At 45.4% G+C, this 22,456-nt stretch overlaps 1 protein-coding gene across 5 annotated transcripts in view; it reads right to left on the minus strand.

Moving 5' to 3' along the window:
- The window catches only part of Ryr2 (ryanodine receptor 2), a 596,528-nt gene extending 589,411 nt beyond the window's left edge, over positions 1 to 7,117 (minus strand). For all 5 annotated transcript variants that reach the window (XM_058575026.1, XM_058575025.1, XM_058575027.1 and 2 more), the window contains exon 1: positions 6,743 to 7,117. In XM_058575026.1, coding sequence (XP_058431009.1) covers positions 6,743 to 6,790 — 48 coding nt within the window. In that variant the 5' untranslated portion in view covers positions 6,791 to 7,117. The remainder of the gene's footprint in view (positions 1 to 6,742) is intronic.
- Between the last annotated feature and the right edge of the window lie 15,339 nt (positions 7,118 to 22,456).

The following is a 22,456-nucleotide window of genomic DNA, read 5'->3' on the forward strand; positions in this document are numbered from 1 at the left end:
CCACATTCCAGACACTCCCTTAATGTTATTTTCATGCTGTATATGAAATGAACTCTGCTCTTCAGCCATGGCTCGGCCTGGTAGAATCTGGGAGCCCAGGTCACCTCGTCACCTCTTCACCTTTGTGAAGAGCACAGTCTATGCAAGACCAGTAGCTCACTGCTCCCAGCCTGATGACCATGAGGTTCCACTGCTGGACACGCAGCATGATGTCAGGTGTCTTCTCCTCCCTCTATGTAGCTCCTGGGAACCTGGCCCACTGCTGTGAACAAAGTGCACATCCAGCTCATGCACCCGAAAGAAAGTAACCTAATAACCTTTGCAGAAAATTGCCCTATTCTGTATTTATTACCCAAAATACTGTCTCACAGAACCAGTTCAACTCCACTGACACTGGACATGTCCTGTCATGTGGTAGATAGCTAGTAAAGAAATGTGCATTCCATACTACAAACGATGTGTACCTAAAGAGCAAAGCAGAGCACCAAGTGTCCCCCTGCGTAAAGTATGCTCACCCTGAAGAACCTGGCTTTCACGGCTGAGCAAGGGTTCCAGAGCAGCTGCCTGCGTCCACCCTGGTATCTGCAAACCCTGCTCTGGGGACCTAAATTCTTTGTGCCTACCTCTGAGGGATTCTATCATATTTCACAAGAATGCCCGGGAAAGACTTGGGACAGATACAGCATGTAGAATGTATAAAAGAACTTAAATGAAATTGTCACCAACAATAGCAGGTAAGGACTCCGTAAAGGAGCTCCAGCCTTCTGACTGAGCACACATCAAAAAGGTGGTTATTCCTCAGGGTTCACACTGTCTGAGAGCAGAGACATGTCTGTCGGCCTCCAGAATGCTTCAAGTGTGTCCTAAGAGGGCCCCGGACAACCCCAAGGCAGGTGGACACCATGTGGCCTGAACACTGACATGACAGGGCTTTGCCTCAGCCCTGGGCCATCAAGTGCCACCTCTCCTGCCCTACACACCTGTTCTTGCTCCTCTCAGAATCTCACCACCAAGCCTCCCACTCCTCTGCCTCTGGAAGGGTCTCACTCCATCTTTGATCCTCTACTTCCCATGAGATTTCTCTCAAACCTGTCCTCACAGTGAATCCTGGGCCCCTGACCCTCCTGCAGATCTTAGGAAAGAGGCAAAATGTATAGCACTGAATGGGAAGCTCCAGAGATGGTCAAAGAAAGTAGAATCAGAATCGGTTGATGTGATTCATAGACTCTCCATGGAAGATGGAGAAGTTACAGCAGAGTAGGAAAGGGCTCATTTTAAGAGGCCATGAGCCCAGTAGAGGGCTAGACTGGATGTGACAGGTGTCTGAACTGAGGGGCGGGACCAGTCTCATTAAAATGGCAGGAAGGGGGCTGCCAGTGTGTTGGCGAACATGAGCTGATGAAGGCTGAAACAAATGCTGGGCTCCTCGGGTCTGATATTTAGGTCCCCGGATTCCTATGTGGAAATCCTCTCCCTGAGGCAATGGTATTGAGAGGTGGGGGTCTCTGGGACAGGTTAGGTGGATCCCTCATAAGTGGGGTTAGTGCCACCCTCATGAGAGACCCCACAGAGCTCCCTTCCATCTCTGGCTCTCAGAGCCTGATAAAGTTATTAAGCTTTCCAAACTCCATTATTCAAAAAAATCCCAGATTTTATGACACAGATGATCTCATGAAGGCAGCAGAGAGAAAAGAGGAAATAGAATGAAATCTTTGTGGATAACCACAGAGTTGGAGAAAGGGGGAGAAAATGAACCCCTCAAAAAATCATGCTCCAAAATGTATAAAAAGAGCCCAGAAGGTACCATGTCTTCATGACCAGACAGAGTAGCCTCAGAAAGGAGGGTCAGGTTGGCAGACGTGTGAGCAGGGTCTTCAGGGCTAGGGACAGAGAGGAATGTTTAGATTTGGCAAGGCAGAGGCTGCCAGCCACATCAGGTTTCGACATGGGTTGCATCCCAGAGGAGAAGCCAGGTGACACATAGGGAGACAAGCAGAGACTAGAGACCACGTTTGGAGGAGCTGATCAGCTCCATGAGGTCAAACAAGGAAGGTCTAAGATGGCAGGAATTCACATGCCTCAAGGTCAACCAGAAGGAAGAAGTGGACGGGGAGGCAGAGACAAAGGATGGACTGCCCATGGTGACCCAGGATCTAGGGTGCATGAGGGGTCATAAACTTAGAAAGGAGGGGAAAGCCTCCTTTCCAGTGGCTGGAAGGACAAGAGGGCAGATGGAGGATGGAGAACTCTAGGGAGGCGACACTGAGGGTGGAATGGGTCAGCTGGGTGGGGGCCTCATGTGTAAGAGCACTGTGTTCAGACACCACGTCTCTAGCGTACACACTGTACATTACTCCTGCTGTGGAGCAGGAGGGTGATGCTGGCCCAGGTCACTCTGGCTCTCTGAGCTTTAGTTTCCTTATCTGAAAAAGCCAAAACCTGGGGCAACCTGGGGAATGTTTCTTAAAGGCCTCTTCCTACCCCAAGGCTAGAGATGGGATATGTAGTTTTTTTCCTTCTAATCATTATGCCAGTCTTTCCTTTGCATTTATAATTACAAGTCACTTCTCTGTTTATGTTGAATGCTTCCTCAACACCTCATATCACACCACACATACAGAAGGTGCTCAACAAATGTTGCTGAGTTTAAAAAAAAAAAAAAAAAACTGCCACAGTGTCAAAGTTGTAGGAGACAAATACGTGCCTCCTCCTCTTTCCCTGTCCCCCAAGTGCTGTAGACAGCAACAGAGCTGCCCAGCACTGTTTGGAATCCTTCTTTGGGTAAATCAGCCTTGATAAAACCACTTACCTAAAGCCAAAGTGCAAATAAGACTAAGTGTCACATAAATTAGTCCCTAAGTGTTTTGGATCCTTTCCTTCCTGCCAACTAATTTCTAAGTAAAAGGGTCTGATGACGTAAGCTGGGGGATGCTTTCCATCAGTTCCTTGTGAAAATACCTCAGTGCACATCTATCTAAAGCTGCCCCATGCCTTCCTTATCAAGGGAGCAAGAGGTTCTAATTTCCACTGCTCACTGAGTCCCTGGTGACATTCCCACAGTTGAAAAAGCTGTTGTGAACTTAAAACATTCTCAAGCATCCTTTTTCTCCCAACATTGAAAGATATCCTTAGCCATGGGTCTGAGATTTTGTCTGGGCTCTGCATGCTGCAACATTGTTTCCAATCCATGAATCTTCTAGACCTCCACAAACAGAGACCTCACATCCCACCCAGCCTACACTGCACTGGGCACTGGCATCCACACTACATGATTGTTGCTATTAATTGATGAATACATTTTAAGATGCTTGTGGACATTACAGAGCAAGATATATATGCCCCAAGAAGAAACCTACAATGAAAAGATTCCTTCTGCAGAGGAGGGCTGTGGGCATCCCCAGCAGAATGACTTCTGCAGCTAGGACCAAGTTTTAATTCCCATCTGTGCATGAATATAAAACTATGTGACAGTGCATCCCGGGAGGAATGCAACTAACTGTGCTTGCACAAAGCAAAGGAAAGCCAAGTACTCAGAAAAATCCACCCTTGACCAAGGTCATTTTATATCATGGCTTTCTTAAAGTCTTCTATGAAATTCTATAAACTGCTTGGAAAAGAGATGCATAACTAAAAAGTTCCACATTTTTAAATACCCAATTATAGTTTCTTACTATGCTGGAAAGTTAATAAAATTTTTTAAATAGAACAAAGCAATAAATTTCAAATCATGGATGTATTTGGACATGACAGTGAACAAATCCATTGGGAGCTTTGGGTTTATTTCACCATAAGATTTGCCTATAATAAGGGTCCCAGCCATGCAGAGTTTACACAACACACTCTCAGGCTCTCTAAGGATAAGTAGACCAGAGGGAGCTTGTCTCCAGCTGGTGAGAAGCTGCTAAGCCAAGCAGTATACCACCATTGGGAGGAAGGCCGGCAGGATCGCAAGCCGCAGGGTAATGGGAAGGAGGTGGGAGAAGGAGGTGGGGCTAACCAGTGACAAAACCCCTCACACAGAAAGGCTTCATCTACAGCAGCAGACATACATGGAAACAGCCCGTTAACAAGCTCACCTCATCTTCCCTCAACAGTGGTCTCAGATCTTTTGCAGCAAAAGAAAAAAAGCTGTGGACAGTGGACAGAAAAGCAGCTTCGTGTGCTGGACTGCTGAACACAGGTGCCAGGGTGGAGGCCTGCTGAAGATAATCATCAGGATGCCCCAACCAGATATGCTGATGCCTGGCCAACCCCATAACACGTGTGCTGATGACCACTCCATTTTCTTCTTCTACACATGGGACTTCACCTATCACTACTGGGAAATCTCAATTTACTATTTTATCAAGTGTTCAGTTTTGATAACGCTTGGGATATTTGCTTTAAAAAAAAAAAAAGACAACAGAACTTATATTGATGAGACTACACATAGTAAATAAATAAATGCCTCAGGGAACAACAAAGATGAATTTAATGTAGGAATGGCATGCTCTCCATTACTAACCCTATTAACATTTCTAAACTCTCAATGTTCTCAGGTTAAGAGAATAAAACAGAAAGGAATGAGGGCAGCAGGCAAGGTAGCTAGTAAAGACTGGAGAATTTCCACAGCAAAATTGCAAAATATTGACAAAAAGGCATATTTTCCTTTCAGATATTAATACTAAACCAAAAAAAAAAGTCCCCTGCTCCACACTGCTACCTCCTTCAAGGTCATTTATCATGAGCACAACTATCTACAAATGTTTTATTAAAAGAAAAATCCCAGCCTAGGACTGCCAGATCTTACTCAATACCACTTATCAAAGGTGTTGCTCCAGCTGACAGGCAGCTGTCAAATGGCGCCAGAGTTAACATTACTTTATATGTGCAAAACCCCTTCAGCAGCACAGTCCCTCAGTCCCCATTAAGCATTCCGATAACAGCACCTCCTCGAGCTCGGCTTAACATTTAAGCCTGCAGGAAGCCCTTGAGTGCACACAGCCATCCAAAATTTCCTAGCTAATTTTAACCCTATTGAGTTTGATTTTAAAAAAAAAATTGAACGTAAAAATCATCCAACAGCTAAGTCTGTTATTTGGCTTGAAGAAAAGATTTATTAGTTTTGAGAAAAATCTAACGTGACTTAACTATTTTTTAAAAGTTTGTAAATAATTTTCCACTAAGAAAAAAAATAAACTGTATTACTACTAGTAAGGCAGCTTAAAATACTCCCTGTGAGCAAGGGATTAGTGAATACATCCCTTGAAGCCAGGTCCTGGGATAATGGTACCTCAAACAGCACAGCAGTGGTGCAATAGCATGCAGCTCACATTAGACCATACAGGGGTTGCTGTGGGCCCTGGGTTTCACCCTTTCCAAAGCTTCCACTACCCCCATTTAACGCACAGAGGAGTACCCCCACCCCACAAGAAAAGATGAGGCACAGCAAAGGGGAAAAAATGGTCCTTTACAACCTTCTCATGAAAATTATCCAAATACATCATAGAGGCTGTCACACCTAAAAGTTAACATCTGGTTAGTATTTCAAGATTCATCCATCTCTAGGATTTTCTGTGATCATGGAGAGAACAGGGCTGGGGAATGGGATCTTTTCCACTGCTCAGAAGAAGCACCAGAAGAGACCAGGGTCGGGTAATACTGTGAGGGATATCCTTTTGGGAGGAGGGCAGGAATGAGGAAGGAAGGATCCCGCACAGGCTAACTGGGTTATTCCCAGCACGAAGTTGTGGCATTTCTTTGGTCCTGAGGCTGTCAGCCTCAGCTTCGAGGTTGGGAAGTATCTGCAGTGTTCGAACAAATCAGAGGGAGGAAGGAGCAGCGCCAAAAGGTACTTAGGGAGAAAGAATTGTATTAGTGTGGTGCCAACCTCTCCCTGCCTGCCACCCAGCGTGGACATTCCGGGCAGCCTCCCTGCTCTTGCACACACACGAACACACGCATGCATGCTGGCACGCACTTCACTGCATTCAATAAGCCAGTATTTAGAAAACGACACCTTCATGATGCCCACCCCCTCCCGCACGCGCGCGCGCGCGTGCGCGCACACACACACACACACACACACACACACATGCTTCCCATGCCTCCACGCTCTACAAGCGGTCACAGCAACCACCATGGCACCAGCCCCGAGAATCGCGGGGACCACAGAAGCAACCCCCTACCCGCTTCGCAGAACCCGGACTTGGGGGAAACCTTCGGGCAGCGTCCTGCAGCCCCCCGCCCGCGGCCCGCCGCTGCGCACGCCATGCCAAGTACGCGGATCTTGATGTCTTGGATCCGTGACAGCGCGCGAGTCCAGCCCAAAAGCCCGAGGGACCGCGCGGCGGCGGTATTCCCGGCGACAGCCCGAGAGCCCACGGCCCCTGCGCCCCACGGGCCACCCTGATCTTCACCCTTCTCCCGGCCGCCCCGGAGGTCCTGGCCCCGCCGGACCCTCAGCCCGCGACTCCGCAGCCTAGGCTCGGGTTCCCGGTGCCCCAGGACGGAGCCCCGGCGCCTCCCGCCGGCTTGCCACGCTCTCGCGGTGCTCAGTTCCCTGGCTTTCCACACGCGCTCACAGACACGCGCCCTGCCCTTTCCCGGCCCAACACGCACACCTGCATACACTTGGTGATGCCGGCCCTCCCGCATCTCAGGGGGCCCTGAGCCCCGCGGTCCCCGCTGCCACTCTACCGGGTCCCGGTCAGCTGATGCCCCGTCCCCCTTCCCCTGGGAGGGCACACGACGCCGCACTTACAGTTCGCAGAAACTGGATCTCGTCCTCGCCTTCGCCCCCATCGGCCATGGCTCCGCGATCCTCGCCGGGGCCGGCTCCAGAGCCCTGCGGAGACCGGCGGCGGCGGCCCCTCGCGCTGCGCCTGCTCCTGCTCCTGCTCCTGCACCTGCCGCTGCCCGGAGCCGGGGGTAACAGGGGGCCGAGCTGCAGGTGCAGATCGCCGGGCGGTCCGCGCCTGCAGAGCCCAGGAGACTGCGCGGGCGGGCGCGCGGGGGCGGCCGAGGCGCGGGGCCTCCCTGCGCCGCACTGTGCGGGAGGAGGCCGGCCGGGTGGGGGACGCGGGGAGGCGGCCCGCAGCGCAGCCGCGCTTGCTGCCTGCAGCCGGCAGCCCGCTCGGCCCCGCTCCTCGGAGCGAGTGCGCGGAGCCGGGGGAGCTCGGGTAGTGCCGCGGCGGGGGCGGGGTGGGGGCGGGCGGGGGCGCGGGGAGGAGCTCGCCGTCCCGGCTGCTGCAGGTAATCCGCAGCCCGCTCCGCCCGCCGTCAGCGCCGCTTACTGGCTGCGCCCGGTATCGGGATGGCGAGCGCCGGGAGAGCGCAAAGCCTTCCACCTGCTCTCTGCGTGGCCTCTGGGCTCCTTTGCCTGCCCTTTCCGAACTTAAGCCGGGGCATGGCTGTGACAGTGGGCACCAACTTCCTCTGCACTTTGCATCGCCAGGAAGACTCGTTTCCCTCCCGCCTGCCTGGGGCGGGGGGACAGCGGGTGGAGAGTCTCCAAGTAAAGGGGACCCAACACGTGATATTTTAAACCAGGATTCCCTGGATTCAAGATCAACATGGGAATTCTTCGATATGTAGTTCTAGTGTACTACGCTTTTCACAGATAATCCGTACAACGTGCGTAGTTTGGGTGCACAGAACTTTTTTTTTTTTTCAGTTGTTGCTGGACCTTTATTTTATTCATTTATTTATATGCAGTGCGGAGAATCGAACCCAGTGCCTCACACATGCAAGGCAAGAGCGCTATCACTGAGCCACAACTCCAGCCCTGCGCAGAACCTTTAACAAATTCATTCCACAAATATATAAAGAGCATGTATATCAGACAATGTGGTACAAGACAGAGGAGTATGTGTCTAATTGAACAAGCAATTGCAATGTATAGGGTGGTATCTACGAGTTCTGATCACTGGGTGTCTCTAAACTGATACTGTGGTATCCATTACTCTTTCTGAGAAAATAAATTCAAGCATTGCACCACAAATCATTCTCTGGGTCCTCCGTGCAATAGCCTACCGAGTCTCCATTTAAGAAACTGGCTGTGAGTACAGGGTCTGAGACTGTTTGGACCAACAAGCATGTATCACTCGCCCCCGGTCCCCGGCTCTTTCATTAATGTCACTAACAAAATGAAGTTAAGTGCAAAGTAAAGTTTCCAGATGTCAATCCTACAAAAGTGCAATTTCTACCGTAAAAGATTTTGGCATCAGGTTACCTACATTACACATTTGGCAGCATCTAACCTGTATTAAAATTGACCTGTAAGCTCTATGCAGCATGCATTTTCTTTCTGGCACCCATTAACTTTGTACTTACTGGGCTAGTGTTTGCTGTTTCCAGGAGAGTGGATACTATAAGCACCATGTCTATAAATATCCTCCCTGTGTGGTGGGATCCTGCTCTGCCCAATGTTTAGACATGAACTAGTGTCCTAGTCCTCCTACCTAACGACTTGACACATTCTTGTATCCATGGTAATTAGCAAGTCCTAAATCCTCATTATTTATGTGAATTTCTACTCTAAGGATTCTCTAAACAAGCTTCCAAAAGATAAGGTGAAAGTTCTCCTTGAGGAATGACTTCTGATATTGGCTCATACTGCTAAATAATTCAATCTTCCTAAATTAAAACATATAAAGTTGACCTTATAAGGTACTTTTTCCAGAAGTGGGCACAGTTTCTAAACTAAAACACATCCTGTATGTTTGGAAATCACTCCATCCTACCTATAGAATAGGTAAAATATTAAAACTCATACTGTTTTCCATTTTGGATACTCTAACTAGACTATAAACTCTTCTAGCAAAAGCCATATTTATTATTTCTCTTAGCATAAGTGAAATAATGCTAAATGTCCTAGGCTCTCAGTAATTATTATTTACCCTATAAAATCTTCAACAGCAAATAGACAGAGCAGACATGTTTTTAAAACATACCATTTATAATGTGAACTTTAACACTCAAAAGTACAATACCATGAGATTTCTAGACCTATAATCTGTACTAAAAGTATAAAAATGCTTTGGGGAATTATACATAATATCTCTTTTTAAAAGAAGAAACTGAAGCAAATAGAGCAAGTGTTTTAATATAGTGGTTGGCATAAGGGTGTAGTGTTACTTTGGGAACATTGATATTTTGACATATTTCATAATTATAAAACGAAATAATTTTAACAGAGAACTACTTCAGTGAAAGTTATAGAAACTTTTTTATTTACAGGGTTTTTTTTTTCTTTTAACTTTTGGATGACTTAGCTATGATTCCCTACTTTCTTCTTCTAAGTGAACAATTATAAAAATATTTGGTTTTGAGTGAAAAGTTATAGAATGAGAACTAATCTCAATTTTAAATATAACTTTAATTGAGAAATAAAATTTGGATATAATCTAAAGTTTCTGTTCAGCCAGAGTCTTCTTGCAACATAAGCTATAAGGAACTAGCAAGTATATACTTTCATAGGCACAAAACTATATAATTCATAAAATAGAAAAAAATATTTAAAAATTTCATGAGAGTATCCCATACTTGTTGTGTTTCATAATTTTTATAAAAATATTTCTTCTTTTCCAATTTTTTCTGTTAGATACTGAAATTTGGGGTTTTTTTAATTTAAATTTTTTTTTTATTTACTGATGGACCTTTATCTTCTTTATTTATATGTGGTGCTGAGAATCAAACCCAGTGCCTCACACATGCTAGGCAAGTGCTCTGCCACTGAGCCACAACCCCAGCCCAGAAATTTGTTTTCTTAATGTTGCTTTATTGAAATCTTTGATATTCAATAAATAGATAACACTCCATTTTAGATCTTTATTTATTTTAATATAAAAATTATAGAATGATATTTCTATAGTTTTTGGTACAAATTTGGGAAGTTTTTTCCTTTATAGCTTTGTATCCTGCAAGATGGGGGAAAAACATTTTTTTAAAATATTTTTTTATTTTTTAGATTTTTAGATGGACACAATATCTTTGTTTTATTTTTACTTGGTGCTGAGAATAGAACCCAGTGCCTCACGCATGCTAGGCGAGCATGCTACCACTTGAGCCACATCCCCGGCTCCACATTTTTTTAATTATTAAAAATTTTTCTGCAGCTTAATTTGATCCTCAGCACCACATAAAAATAAACAAATAAAGGCATTCTGTCCATCTACAACAACAAAAAATTTTTTTACAAAAGAATTTTTCTTCAATGGTCTAATTTAGAATGGGCCAACACAGCTGATGGTTCACCCAGAAGGATCCAGACATCCTTTAGGAAGAAAAAATTAGGACAGATGTAAGATTTTTTTTGTTTGACTTACAATTCGTTAAGCTCTTCAATAATGTGAGCTTACAAAATTAACTCCTGCTTCAGGGTTTCTATAGAAAGGCAGTCAGTGTTACCAGTTTAATTCAGCTACATTCAGTTGAGAGCACATAAATTTATGGTATTATTGCTTACATAAATGCCTATGGAATTACCATTGGGTCATTATAACATTAGGTTTGAAGAAGCCCCAACATCTTGAAATTTAGCCCATTCCTTGTCAATGCAGGTTTCCACTTTGAAATCTCTGGGGAACATTTCATGTATTTCTTTTTTTATACATATATATATATATATATATATATATATATATATATATATTTAGTTGTAGTCAGACACAATAATTATTTATTTATTTATTTATTTTTATGTGGTGCTGAGGATCGAACCTCGCGCCTCGCCCATGCTAGGCGAGCACTCTACCACTTCTTTTAATTCCATTTTAGAGCTCAACAGATCAAAACCTTAGATGATTTCCCTTTTATTTCCATCTCCATTATATGCACTCTACAAGTCTACAATTCTGATATGCACGTGCCCTAGAGGAAAGCTCCAGGAGTTGGGGGTGAGGGGCTCACCTGGAGCTGGCCCTCAGGTACATGGTCTGAACCCCTGGGTCTGCACTGGTGCCAGAGGCCAGGAGCCACAGCAGGGAGGAGGATGCTGCCAGGACCTAGTGACCCAACGAGAACATTTACTACGCTCCAAGCCCTTGGGTCTAATTGTTGTTTTTCCACCTTCGTAGCAATGCCATTGTAGAAAGAAGGAATCAAAGCTCAGAGAAGTTGCACAGCTTGACCAAGAAGGCACAGCTGCTGAGGGGTGAGGCAGGGGTCTCAGGACTCCAGGTCTGACTCCTCCTCTTCATTCTGTGCTGTTGCCTGCTCTGATCCCAAGTGGAAAGCAGAAAGTCTAGACAAGGGTGAACTATAAAAGGCTCTGGCAGCCCCTGGAGAATCCGTCCCTGGTTTCAGGCCAAACCAGGGTCCTGCGAGTTCTTGGAATGCCAAGTAAATTCCTGAAAGAGGCAGGAATTACTGGGTGTTCCAAAATAAAATCCAGCTTGTGCCTTCTTCCACAGCTTGGATTCTTAGGGGAAATCTGTTTTTCAAGACTTGAAGGTCATTCATCACTATATTATGAGTTCCTAACACTCATCTTAAAACTGTAATTCTCCAAACTACAATCTAAGTGTTCTGGTTTCCGAGGTCAGGACTGAACTATAGGTAGAGGATAAAAGTAAACATGATCTACCTCCGGGGATCCAAGGAGCCCTAGAGAGGGCAGCCCTACATAAATAGAAGTTTGCTACCTAAAAGAAGGTATTAGTTCTGAGGAGCTGTGGCTTCCTAAGGATCCGTGGATTCCAGCACCCCCACCCCATGCAGGCTGTGCTCTAAGAGAGTGAAGGCAAAGGTCCAGGAAAGCCTCACCCAGTAGGAGCTGAGAGTCAAGCCGTGGACACGTCCATTCATTCAATTATCATTACCACTGTCTCTGGCTGTCTTCCTGAAATACAGAGAGAACATGACCTGCCTTCTTCCTGGGGCTTACAGGGGCACATGGTACAGAAAGCGGGGTGCTGTGCAGGTGCACAGCGAGGGAAGGTGGGCCTTGGGCTGAGGAGGACCTAAGAGAACATCTCCCGAGGACAAGTGACTTGTGGGCTGAGTGGCAGGAAGGTACCATCTGGACTTTGGGATGGAGGTGGATCCAGGAGGAGCAGTAGTCCTGGAGGTTAAAGGCCTAGGATTGACCAAGGCAGAAAGAGAGCTCTCAGGGAGGAACCCAAGAAGCAGAGAAGGGGCGGCACCATCCCAGGAATGTCCTCTGGAACAGATAGGCTATGGCATTACATGACAGCCCACTGCTGGGTGTGTGTGTTATGCTGAGCTTAGGGAGCCAGAAGTTAGCAGCCATTCTGAATTCCCATCTCGATTCCATTAAGAAATACCCAAGCCTATAGAAATATTTTTCCTGGGCTACACTAATGAATTTTCTGGAGTGGGAATGGTCAACTGTCATTTCTCACTACAGTTTCTTGTAAACAATTTGGTTAAAAAAAAAAAAAAAAAAACCTGTTCTTGAGTGCCTACTAGCATGCTAACATGCCAGGCACTGAGCCAGGTGGAAACAATACACGTGTAAACAGGATCGTGAAATGGTAGATGCTCTCTCCTCTCAGCTTCAGCTAAGGTACCAGAAGGCCAAAGCCAACGAAACAGGAGGCAAAGACTCCACATTCCCGAGAGGAGTTCTAGAACACCTGTGTAGGACAGGAGAGAGGGTGCTAGAAATTGACCTTGAAGCTTAGCCTTCAAGGTTATGAGAGGGTAGACGTTGGAACAGCTGAGAGGCCTTCCGCTCATCTATTGCTATTTATAACACCTCACATACTGTGAGATCATCCAAACGCATCTGAGTGCTTCTAATCGGTGTCTCAGTGCTGCCCTCCCCCTTATTCCAGAACAACGTCCAACCTCCTACACCGCCCTCAGGTGAGTGGACAGTTATCATATGCCACAGGGTCCTGTGTTCTCTGTCCCTTCCACCCCTTGTCCACCCCCTTGTCACCTGTACCTTTTTCCACTGCTCTTCAAAGGCACTGACTTTCCTTCTGTCCACCAAACAGGGAAGGTCACCCAGCAGGTGCTCCCTCTGCGGGGCACTCTCCCTGGGATTGTCACATAACTGGCTCCTTGTTATTGCTCAGCTTAGGCAACCTGCCCAAGAGGATGCCCCTGGCCACCATTTCTAAGGCACTGGCCTCACCCATGGCTTCCTTCCTCACAGTCTTGCTTTACCTACCTCTTAAAAGGTTATCACTGTCTGAAATGTTCTCACATATTTGCTTCCCAAGTCAGTGTAGCCAGTGTCCATAACCTTCCTCTCCTCCTGGCCGATGAACGAGTCCTTCTGTCAGAGCAGAGGCTGTCCTAGTCATGGGAGCTGCTCTTCCCGCGCCCTGCTGCGCAGTGTGGCTCCTACTGAGGTACTTACCAGATGCTTCTCCCAGTGTTTCCTAGTGGCTTCTCCCTGATGGGGAGGTTATGTTTACTAGTCTGAGAACTTCTAAGTCACTCTTGTCATAAATGTGAAACCTGCTATTTTTATTAATATTCAAATTTCTCCCCGACAAATTCTCTAAAATGGAACAATGCTTGCTTAGTCCTTGACCATGGTAAATAACCAAATGGCTCAGATGTTTCTCCTCCAGTTTTCCTTATTTCAGATTCAACTCATGACTCCCCAACAAAACCACAGGGTACTGTTCCAATAGGGACAGATTTTTCAGTTTTCCTTTCGGGACTTTGCTGTCTTCTCATTTCCTCTTTCAGTATTTCTTTGTTTCTCCTAGCAAAGTGCCTGCCCCACATTCGTTCCTCTAATATTCCCATTTATAGTTCACATTCTAGAAATTATTTTGCTTAGTCTATTAGTTTTGGGGTTTTTCCTCTTTTTCCTTATATGAAAATGATTATTCTGTTCTTAACAGAGCATGCATAAAAATGTCCGATCATCCTGCTCTGGCTGCATTTCTATTTCTTTTTCAGTTTCTACTAATTCAATTTGCATATCTTTTAATGCATTTTAATCATTTGCTCATCAACCTGATCTGTTCAGTATGAGAGATCTCCAGCTAGAAAAAAAAAAAAAGATCCCTGCTTGTTTCCATGCATTGGAAGGAAACCAAGAGCAATAACGACAACAAAAAGCCTAGGATTTAGGAACTTACACGGGCTGAGTCTCTTGGTTCCCCAAATCAATATGAACCGAAGGCAAGAAACCATCTGTGGTTATGGCCACACAGCCTGGAGCAAGTAGCCAGTTGTCAAAGCTCAAGGTCACTCTGGGTACAGCACCAGGGCCTTGCTCCTGTGTCCTGTTCTGACAACCCTGCCCCACCTCGTGGCTTTCTAGACTGAGACCTTGCCTCACCTTATCAGATTCTGCTCCAGGCACAGGAGTCCTGCCTCTACACTGCAAGCTGCCCCAGCGTTACTTATGGTCCCCTGCCTATTTCTCCTATTGCCACCACCTTCTATCCTCTATTGGAACTCTTTGTGGTGTCTTGGTTCTCTCCATTCTCCATCTTCTTTCTCCACCTCGGGTCCCTAAGGACTGCTGCTCCATTGGATCGGAGCTCCCCTGAGCTCCCAGGAGGAGGTTGCCAGCTGCCTACTCACCTTGTGCTGATGGAGCAGCCAGAGGCCTCAGGTAGCACACAGTGATGGGAACCCGGGATCTGAACAGAGGCAGGAGGATTCCACAGCAGGACTCATCAGTGAGAGAGAGGTGCAAACAAAACAGGAAGAGTACCATCCTGCAGCTCCCTTCACCCATGGGAGACATGCTAAGAACCCCCTGCCAGAGGCCTGAAACATCTAAGAGCCCCCCCGCCAAGATGCATGAAACCCCACAGGCACCAGACCCTGTATGCACCATGCATAGACATACATACTTATGATAAAGTTTCCTGTAGATGAGGCATGGCACAAATTAATATCAATAATAATGAAACAGAACTATTATAGCAAACAATTATAGCAATAAACTATAATAAAAGTATTTAAAACTCATGAAGTTTTGTGTCAGGCATGTTCCATTTAGTATTTTTAGACTGTGACAACTCAACGTTTGGAAAGCAAAGCTGGGGATAAGGGAGGACGCTGAACAGAGAGAGGAAGGAAGCTACCACACCTTCCCATTCTGTTCTCACAATTGGAACGGGAAGACTCAAGTCCATTACAACCCGCAAAAGGCCAGTAGGTTGCTGGGCGTGGTCCACCTTGTTGAACTTCAAGTGCCCCAGTTCCCAGTGTCTGACCAAGCTGTCCCCAGATGCTGACCAAGGAGGGAGGGAAGGCAGGAGTGACTTTATGAATGACTGACCAGCTGCTGTGGGTTGTTGGGGCTGTCTGAAGAAAGGAGCAGGGCACGTGCCTCAAGGCTGGACCTGCTGTTCTGTCCATTCATCATGGTGAGCAGAAGGGCTGGAGGGGCACAGGGACAGGATGGAGCTGAGCAGACACCACCACCAGGCCCAGAAATGTCAAGTGGGTCACCAGGAGTCATGACCCCTACACACATCAGCAGAACACCCCGTCTGGATCAGACACAGATGAGGGCAGGGAAGAGCTTGTCATTTCAGAGCCAACAAGGAAACGGAATGTGTCGGCTATTCTACAAGGGCTGCAGGGTAGATCTGAAGAGAACCAGTCAGAGCCTTCTGCAGAAAGCAGCTCTGACAAAAAGAAAGCAGCCATCTCTAAAAACAAAACCAAAAACATTCGCATGACTTACAGAAAATTCCTAGATTCTCAAAACCATATGTTAAAAACACAAGACCAATGTGAGAGGTATATCACAAATTCAAAAGGTCATATTTGCTAATAAAAATCCAATGGACTCAGTAACAGAGTGTTTTCCTAAAAGACTGCAGCCAAGGGCAAAAGTAAAGGTAGGAGGGAGGGGAGGAGGGGGGGCAGGAGGGAGGAGAGGGAGGAGGGAGCAACAGGCAGGGCACCCTGCTCCGTACCAGACCCAGTGATAACAGAAGGCAGAACCACAGATGGCCTCATCCATTTGGCTGCTGTCACAAAAATGCCATAAATGAAGCAGCTTATAAGCAACGGAAGTTTACTTCCCACAGTTCGGAAAACTGGGAAGTCCAGGGTCGAGGTGCTGGCAGATCTTATGTCTGGAGAGGGCCTAATTCTGTTTCACTCTGCCCCAATCACTTCCTAATCACTTCTCCCAAAGTCCCGCAACCTGAACATCACCCTGGGGTAGGATTTCACCCTAGGAATGGGGGTGGGAGGGCAACACATTTGCTCCATGGCAGTGGATTTCTGCTAATATATAAATGAGGGGTCTAAGGGGGTAACACAAGGCACCAGCACTCTTGCCCTAGGAAATCCACTGGCCTCCGTGGGTCCTTTGAATGAACAAAATGACACAGACAGGATCGAATCTGTACCTGTGATTCATTCAGAATTTTTCAAAGAGATTTTGACCAGATTCTAGGACTGTGAACCTATTACACATAGGGAACACAGGAAAAAATAAATGAAAACAGGGGGTCCCCAAGGGCGTGGGACCAGGCCGACTGTAGGTGGACATTTCCACACTTGGAAAACAGAAGAAAGAGTGGTACAAATCTGACCCATGACATTAAGATTTTCATAGCAGTGAAATTCTAGGTCCTGAAACTTCAGCAAAGATTCCCCAGCTAAGTCAGCCAAGAAAGGAAATCTGTGAATCTCCAAGACGGTGAAGTCTGCACACACACAAGAAGGACTTGGGCTCCAAGTTCCCAGTCATCACTAGGAGTGGGACACCCCACGTCCCTGAGACCTGAGGTGTAATGGCAGGACATGCTGAGTAATGGACTGACGTAATAAACTAAAATTACACCCCAACTCCACACACAGATTGTGGGTGTCTGTGCTTGGGATAGCACATGCAGTTCTGGTCAATCATCTCGAAAAACACACAGGAAACTGGAGAAAGTCAGGAAATTTAAAAAATCAAGTGTGATCAAAGACGAAAACTGCTTTAAAATATTTTAGTCTAGGAAGATAAGTTAGGTGGCATGGAAATTTTCAAAAATCTTGGAAGGTATAAAAGGCTCTGAGAGCCTCTCAAGGGATTCTTTGGAAATGGTAAGAAGTCCTTAGGAGGAATCAGTGTTACAGAGACTTGTTCTTATGAAAGTGAGCAGCTCGGGACACCAAGGTGAGATGGCTCGTGTGCGGTGCTAGGCTGGCACTGTGCCACACTGCTGATCTTGGGTGTTACCAGCTGCTGCACTGGTTGGTTGAGACACAGGAAAGTCAAAAAGAAATGCAAATGTCCTGTGTTCACCATCTGCAAAAAGCCTGAGGCTATGCTAGGCAAATATGAATGCGGGCCTTCTCCTAAAGATTTCACCTTCTGCATGGAGGCAGGGAGGGGGAGGGGCTTGAGATTGCCCTCGCGCCTCCTTTTACCACTAGGTGCCCATTTAGGTTACTTGGCTCCTCTCTTTTATACGAAATTATACTGAAATGGAAATTAAGGTCATAATGGAGCCAGTTCTTGAGAACTTTTCCTGAAAGAAGCATGGAACCAGATGCTGAGAACACGACCGCATGTTTTCTCCCCCCAGGAGCTTGAAGTCGCAGAATGTGTTGATCTGATTCAAACTGCAGAAGGAAACTGGTAGAAGGTTTGAAGCAAGGAAATAACATGATCTAATTTTTCTTGTGGTAAGGAACATTTTTTCTCACTTTTTTCACTTAAGTAGTAGTTGACTATTTAATACAAAAATGGGAACAATGTGTTGTTCGTCTGCAACATTTTACAATGTTATGGGAAATTTTTGACAATGGATAGGAAGATGGAATTGAAGTCTATTGTTGTAAAGTTCCTGAGCCACATGTGAACTGCTATAATATTATTTGAGGGTTTGGACTATAATAGGTTAAAAGATGGATCTTGTAAATCCTAGAGCAACCACAGACAAGAATATTAAAACAGAAGTATATCTAATAAACTGCCCCCACACACAAGGGAAATAAAATACAATCTTAAAAATACCCAAGTGATCCAAAAGAAGGCAGAAAAGAGGAAAATAGGAGCCAAAACAGAAACAGAGAAGAACAGAAAACAAGTAGCAAGATGGTAAGTTTAAATCCAAACATATGACTAATTTCAAAAAATTAAACAGCCTGAACATTTCACTTAAAAAGCAAGATGATTGGACTAGATGACAAAAAAGTAAGACTTAGTTCCATGTGGTCTACAAAAACATGCAAATGGAAAGCAAGATACAAACAGCCCTGTTATTTTTGAAAAACTTCAAGTCATCACCAATGGCCTTCCTTCCACCAAAATCTCCAGAATCAAGTGGTTTCACTTGGGAATTCAAACAAGCACCTGAGGAAAATGTAATGACAATGTGAAGAAAATTCTTTCAGGAAATAGTGAAAGAGGGAACACTACTCCTTTCCACCGTCCACAATCTGATAAAGACATTATGAGACAAGAAGTGTACACACCCACACCCCTCAAAACATGACATTTCTAACAAAATACCAGAGAGCAAACACAGTAAAGTATGAAAAGGAATACACCATGGCCAAGCAGGGTTTATCCCAGGGATGCAGAGCTGGCTTCACATTAAAAAATCTACCCACGTTTTTCACCATATTAACACAATAATAAAAATAAATATGGTCCTCTCAATAGCCTTAGAAAACGTTTCTAAGAGTTTCTAAGAGTGCTCCCGATAAACACTCACACAAGCTGGGAACCAAAGGGAACTTGTTCAAGTTGACAAAGGGCACCCAAGAGAAACCACAGCTGCCACCATCCTGCGTGTTGAGAGACCGACCCTGAACCAGGAAACAAGACAAGCAAGCCCGCTCTCACCACTCCTATGTGACACGGTGCCATGGTCCCAGCCAGCTTACAAAGAGACAAGAAAGAGAGACAAAGGTACCACATCAGAAAGAAAGAGGGATTCAGGCTCTGTCTTCATTCACAGGCGACATCGATCATCTATGTAGATAATCCAAGCATCTGCAAAAAAGCTTCTAGAATAAAAATGTGAGTCTGGCAAAGAAGTGCTATTTAGGGTCAAAATGCAAAAACCAAGGGTAGTTTTGTGTAAGTGCAATGAACAACTGGAAAATGATATTAAAAAAAAAAAAAAAAGCCGGGCTGGGACTGGGGCACAGTGGTGGAGCACTTGCCTAGCATGCATGAGGCGCTGGGTTAATCCTCAGCACCACATAAAAATAAACCAAATAAAGGTCCATCAACAACTAAAAAATATTTTAAAATATAAATGAATAAAAGCTGTAATAGCATAAAAATTAAAAATAATTGGGATTAGATTTAATGAAATATGCAAGACTTGCACATTAAAAATCACCAAAAATTCTAGAGGGGGGCTGGGGTTGTGGCTCAGTGATAGAGTGCTCACCTAGAATGCATGAGGCACTGGGTTTGATCCTCAGAACCACATAAATGTAAAATAAAGATACTGTGTCTACCTAAAACTAAGAAAAAAAATATTTAAAAAAAATTCTAGAGGCAAATTAAAGAAAACCTAAATAGATGAAGAGATATACTGTATTCAAAGACTGGGAGATTGATACTGTTAAAATGTCAGTTCTCCCCAAAATGATCTACATATTCAGTGCAATCCTAATTTAAGCAACTATTTTAGAAATCTAAAACCGATTCTAAAATTTATATATAAATGCTCATGACCTGGAATAACCTAAACAATCTGAAAAAAAATATTCAGAAGACTTACACTTTCTTGCTCTGTGAGCATGTGTGTGCGTGTGTGCTTATATGTGCACATGCATGTGCACTATAGATTAAAGCCAGGGCCTTGTGCGTGCTGGACAAGCTCTGTGCCACTGAGCTGCACCTCCAGCCATACAGTACCAAGGTCAAGACTCATTTTAATGGAAGAGTAGTCAAAACAGTGGGCTATTGGTGCAGTAAGGATAGATTGGTATCGATCATAAAGAGTGCAGAAATATACTCACACCAGAATGAATCACTGATTCCTGATGAAGGCTACAAGAAATTCAAAGAAGCAAAGAATTCTGTTTTTCAACAACTAGTGCCCGAAAACTGAAATGTCACATGCAAATAGAACTGCAGACCCCATTGTCACATCCAAACAAGACGCAAAATGAATCATAGACCTATACATAAAAACTATAGCCACAAAATTTCTAGAAAAAAAAATGTCAGAGGAAATATCTTTGCCTTGGTTTTTATTCTTCAATGTCATAGGACAAAAATGAAAATTATAAGTGGAAAACAGTCAATAAATTGGTCTTCATCAAAATTTATAGCTTTCCTTGTTAAACAATGGAAAAGGCAAGCCAAAGATTACAAAAAATATATTGCGAGGCATGTGTCTGATAAAGGCCTTGTATTCAAGATGTAAATTCTCTCAAGTTAATAAGATAACAACCTGATTTATTTTTCTAAGTGGCAAAAGATTTGAATCAATAAACCCACTACAGCTTAGTGAGCATCTTGTAGGATAATGCAGTTCAGCTGCTATAAGGGAACTCCAAACAGGAGGGACCAAGACAGAGAACAGCTTACAGCAGCCCCTGTATGAGCTTTACTCTCTGTGGTTTCAGTTCCCTACTGCCAACCCTGGTCCAAAACTAATGAATGAAAAAATCCAGAAATAAACAATTCATAAGTTTTTAACTACACTCCATTCTGGGTAGCATAATGAATCTCAAGCCATTCTGCTTCCTCCTGCTGGGGATGTGAATCATCCCTTTGACAAGTGTATCCATGCTGTATACACTACCCACCCTGTTGGTCATTTGGTAGCCATATAGATTATCAAACTGTTGTGGTACTGCAGTGCTTGCATTCAAGTGACCCTTACATAGTGGCCTAAGGCTACATCACCAGGTCTACATCATTCACCTCACTGCATCTCATCACCTAGGCATTACATCATCTCACATCAACACGAGAAGGGTGAGTAGAGTACCAGGTATTGAGAGAGAGAGAGAGAGAGAGAGAGAAAGAGAGAGGGAGCACATTCACATAAAATTTATTTCAGTAAGTTGTTATAATTATTCTTATTATTAGTTATTGATATTGCTCTTTTACAGTGCCTAATTTATAAATTAAATGGATATAAGTATAGACAAAAAACATAGAATATATAGGGTTTGGTACTATTCACGGTTTCAGGATCCCCTGAGGGTCTTGCAACATAACCCCACAGTAAGGAATAAGCAGTTCTCGAGCTGGTATGGTAACTATTTTGTCTTTCTTTAGAGAGCTGACCTTGTCCAAATGGTCCAAAGTACCTTCCATGTGCCCCGCACTAGCCCTGGGGAAGGAGCACAGTGCAGCGGGAGGTGCAGCCCTGGAGCCCCATGCGGCTCTGCTCAGCCCATACTGGCTACAGGCAATAGCATGTGTCATCTAGTTGCCAGGAAAGGCAGGGTGTCTCCAGCTGTCTGTGCCCAGCTGTAAAGCAGATGCCTATAGAAGGAGAGATGGTGTCTCTGCTGCAGAAGCCACCCCCCTCCATGCCACGGTGGACACTGGCCGCCTCCTGCATGCCCGGGCAGCACTATTTCCTGTCACTGCACAGTGTGCATGACTTGGACGGAAAGTTGGGCACCAGAGAAGGCAATCAGGACACGCCATCACAGCACAGCAATTAAAACTGCGAAGTCCCCCTGCCATCCTTGCCACCAGGAACTCCCCACTGACCTTTCCCTTGTCTCTTCCAGAGCCCATTGTCTGCATGTCTGCCTGTCCCTCCTCTGCCCACACCTTGCCCTTACATGTCACTTTCTCTCCATGTTCTGGACACCATCTTCCTCCTCTGACTGGAGCTGACTGCAAGTGCTCTCTTCACACTTTCTTGTGCAGAACAACTTGACTCTTCTTTTTAAAAACACATATTTTTCAGGAGGTTTTGGGGTGACCCCGCCGGCTCTTCAACCCCGGCCTCCCCTGACGCTCAGTCCAAACTTTCACTCATTTTTCTCCTGGTCACATCTGCATCACTGAGCAGTTGGAAATGGAGGAAAGGGTGCACCAAACAGGAGGAATAATCCTCAAAGGGACTCAGAAAGAGACAGTTTTCTTTGCCATCATCCTTACAAAAGGATCGCCTTTCCATAGAGTTCACGGTGCGCCTATGACTATCCAGTCCAAGAAGGAGCACTATACTGACCCCTCACAGCCCAAGTCCAAGAAGGAGCACCGCGCTGACCCCTCATGGCCTGCTGTGCTCCTGTTCAGGGCTGCTGCAGCAAACATCCACAGCCTGGGCCTGTTACACCACGAGAGCTGTCCTCTCACAAGGTTGGAGGCCAGACACCTGAAATCGAGGTGTCAGCAGGGCCATGCCTCCCCCAAAGGCTCAGATGCCCTTCGTCTCGGCCAGCTCCCTGAGCTCTGATAGTCCTTGGTTGATGGCAGCAGAGCTTCACTCTCTGCCTTTTCGCCTGATCGCCACCTGGCTTTTGTGTGTCTCCCTGAGTCCTCTCCTCAGAAGGACCCCAGTCATTGGACTGAGAGTCCCCCAAAGTCCAGAATGCATTACTACAACAACCTTAGCTAATTACACCTACAAAGACCAAA

Source organism: Marmota monax, unplaced genomic scaffold, assembly GCF_021218885.2.
Source record: "Marmota monax isolate L192 unplaced genomic scaffold, Marmota_monax_Labrador192_F-V1.1 WCK01_AAM20220418_F8-fsc00071, whole genome shotgun sequence".
Classification (NCBI taxonomy): domain Eukaryota; kingdom Metazoa; phylum Chordata; class Mammalia; order Rodentia; family Sciuridae; genus Marmota; species Marmota monax.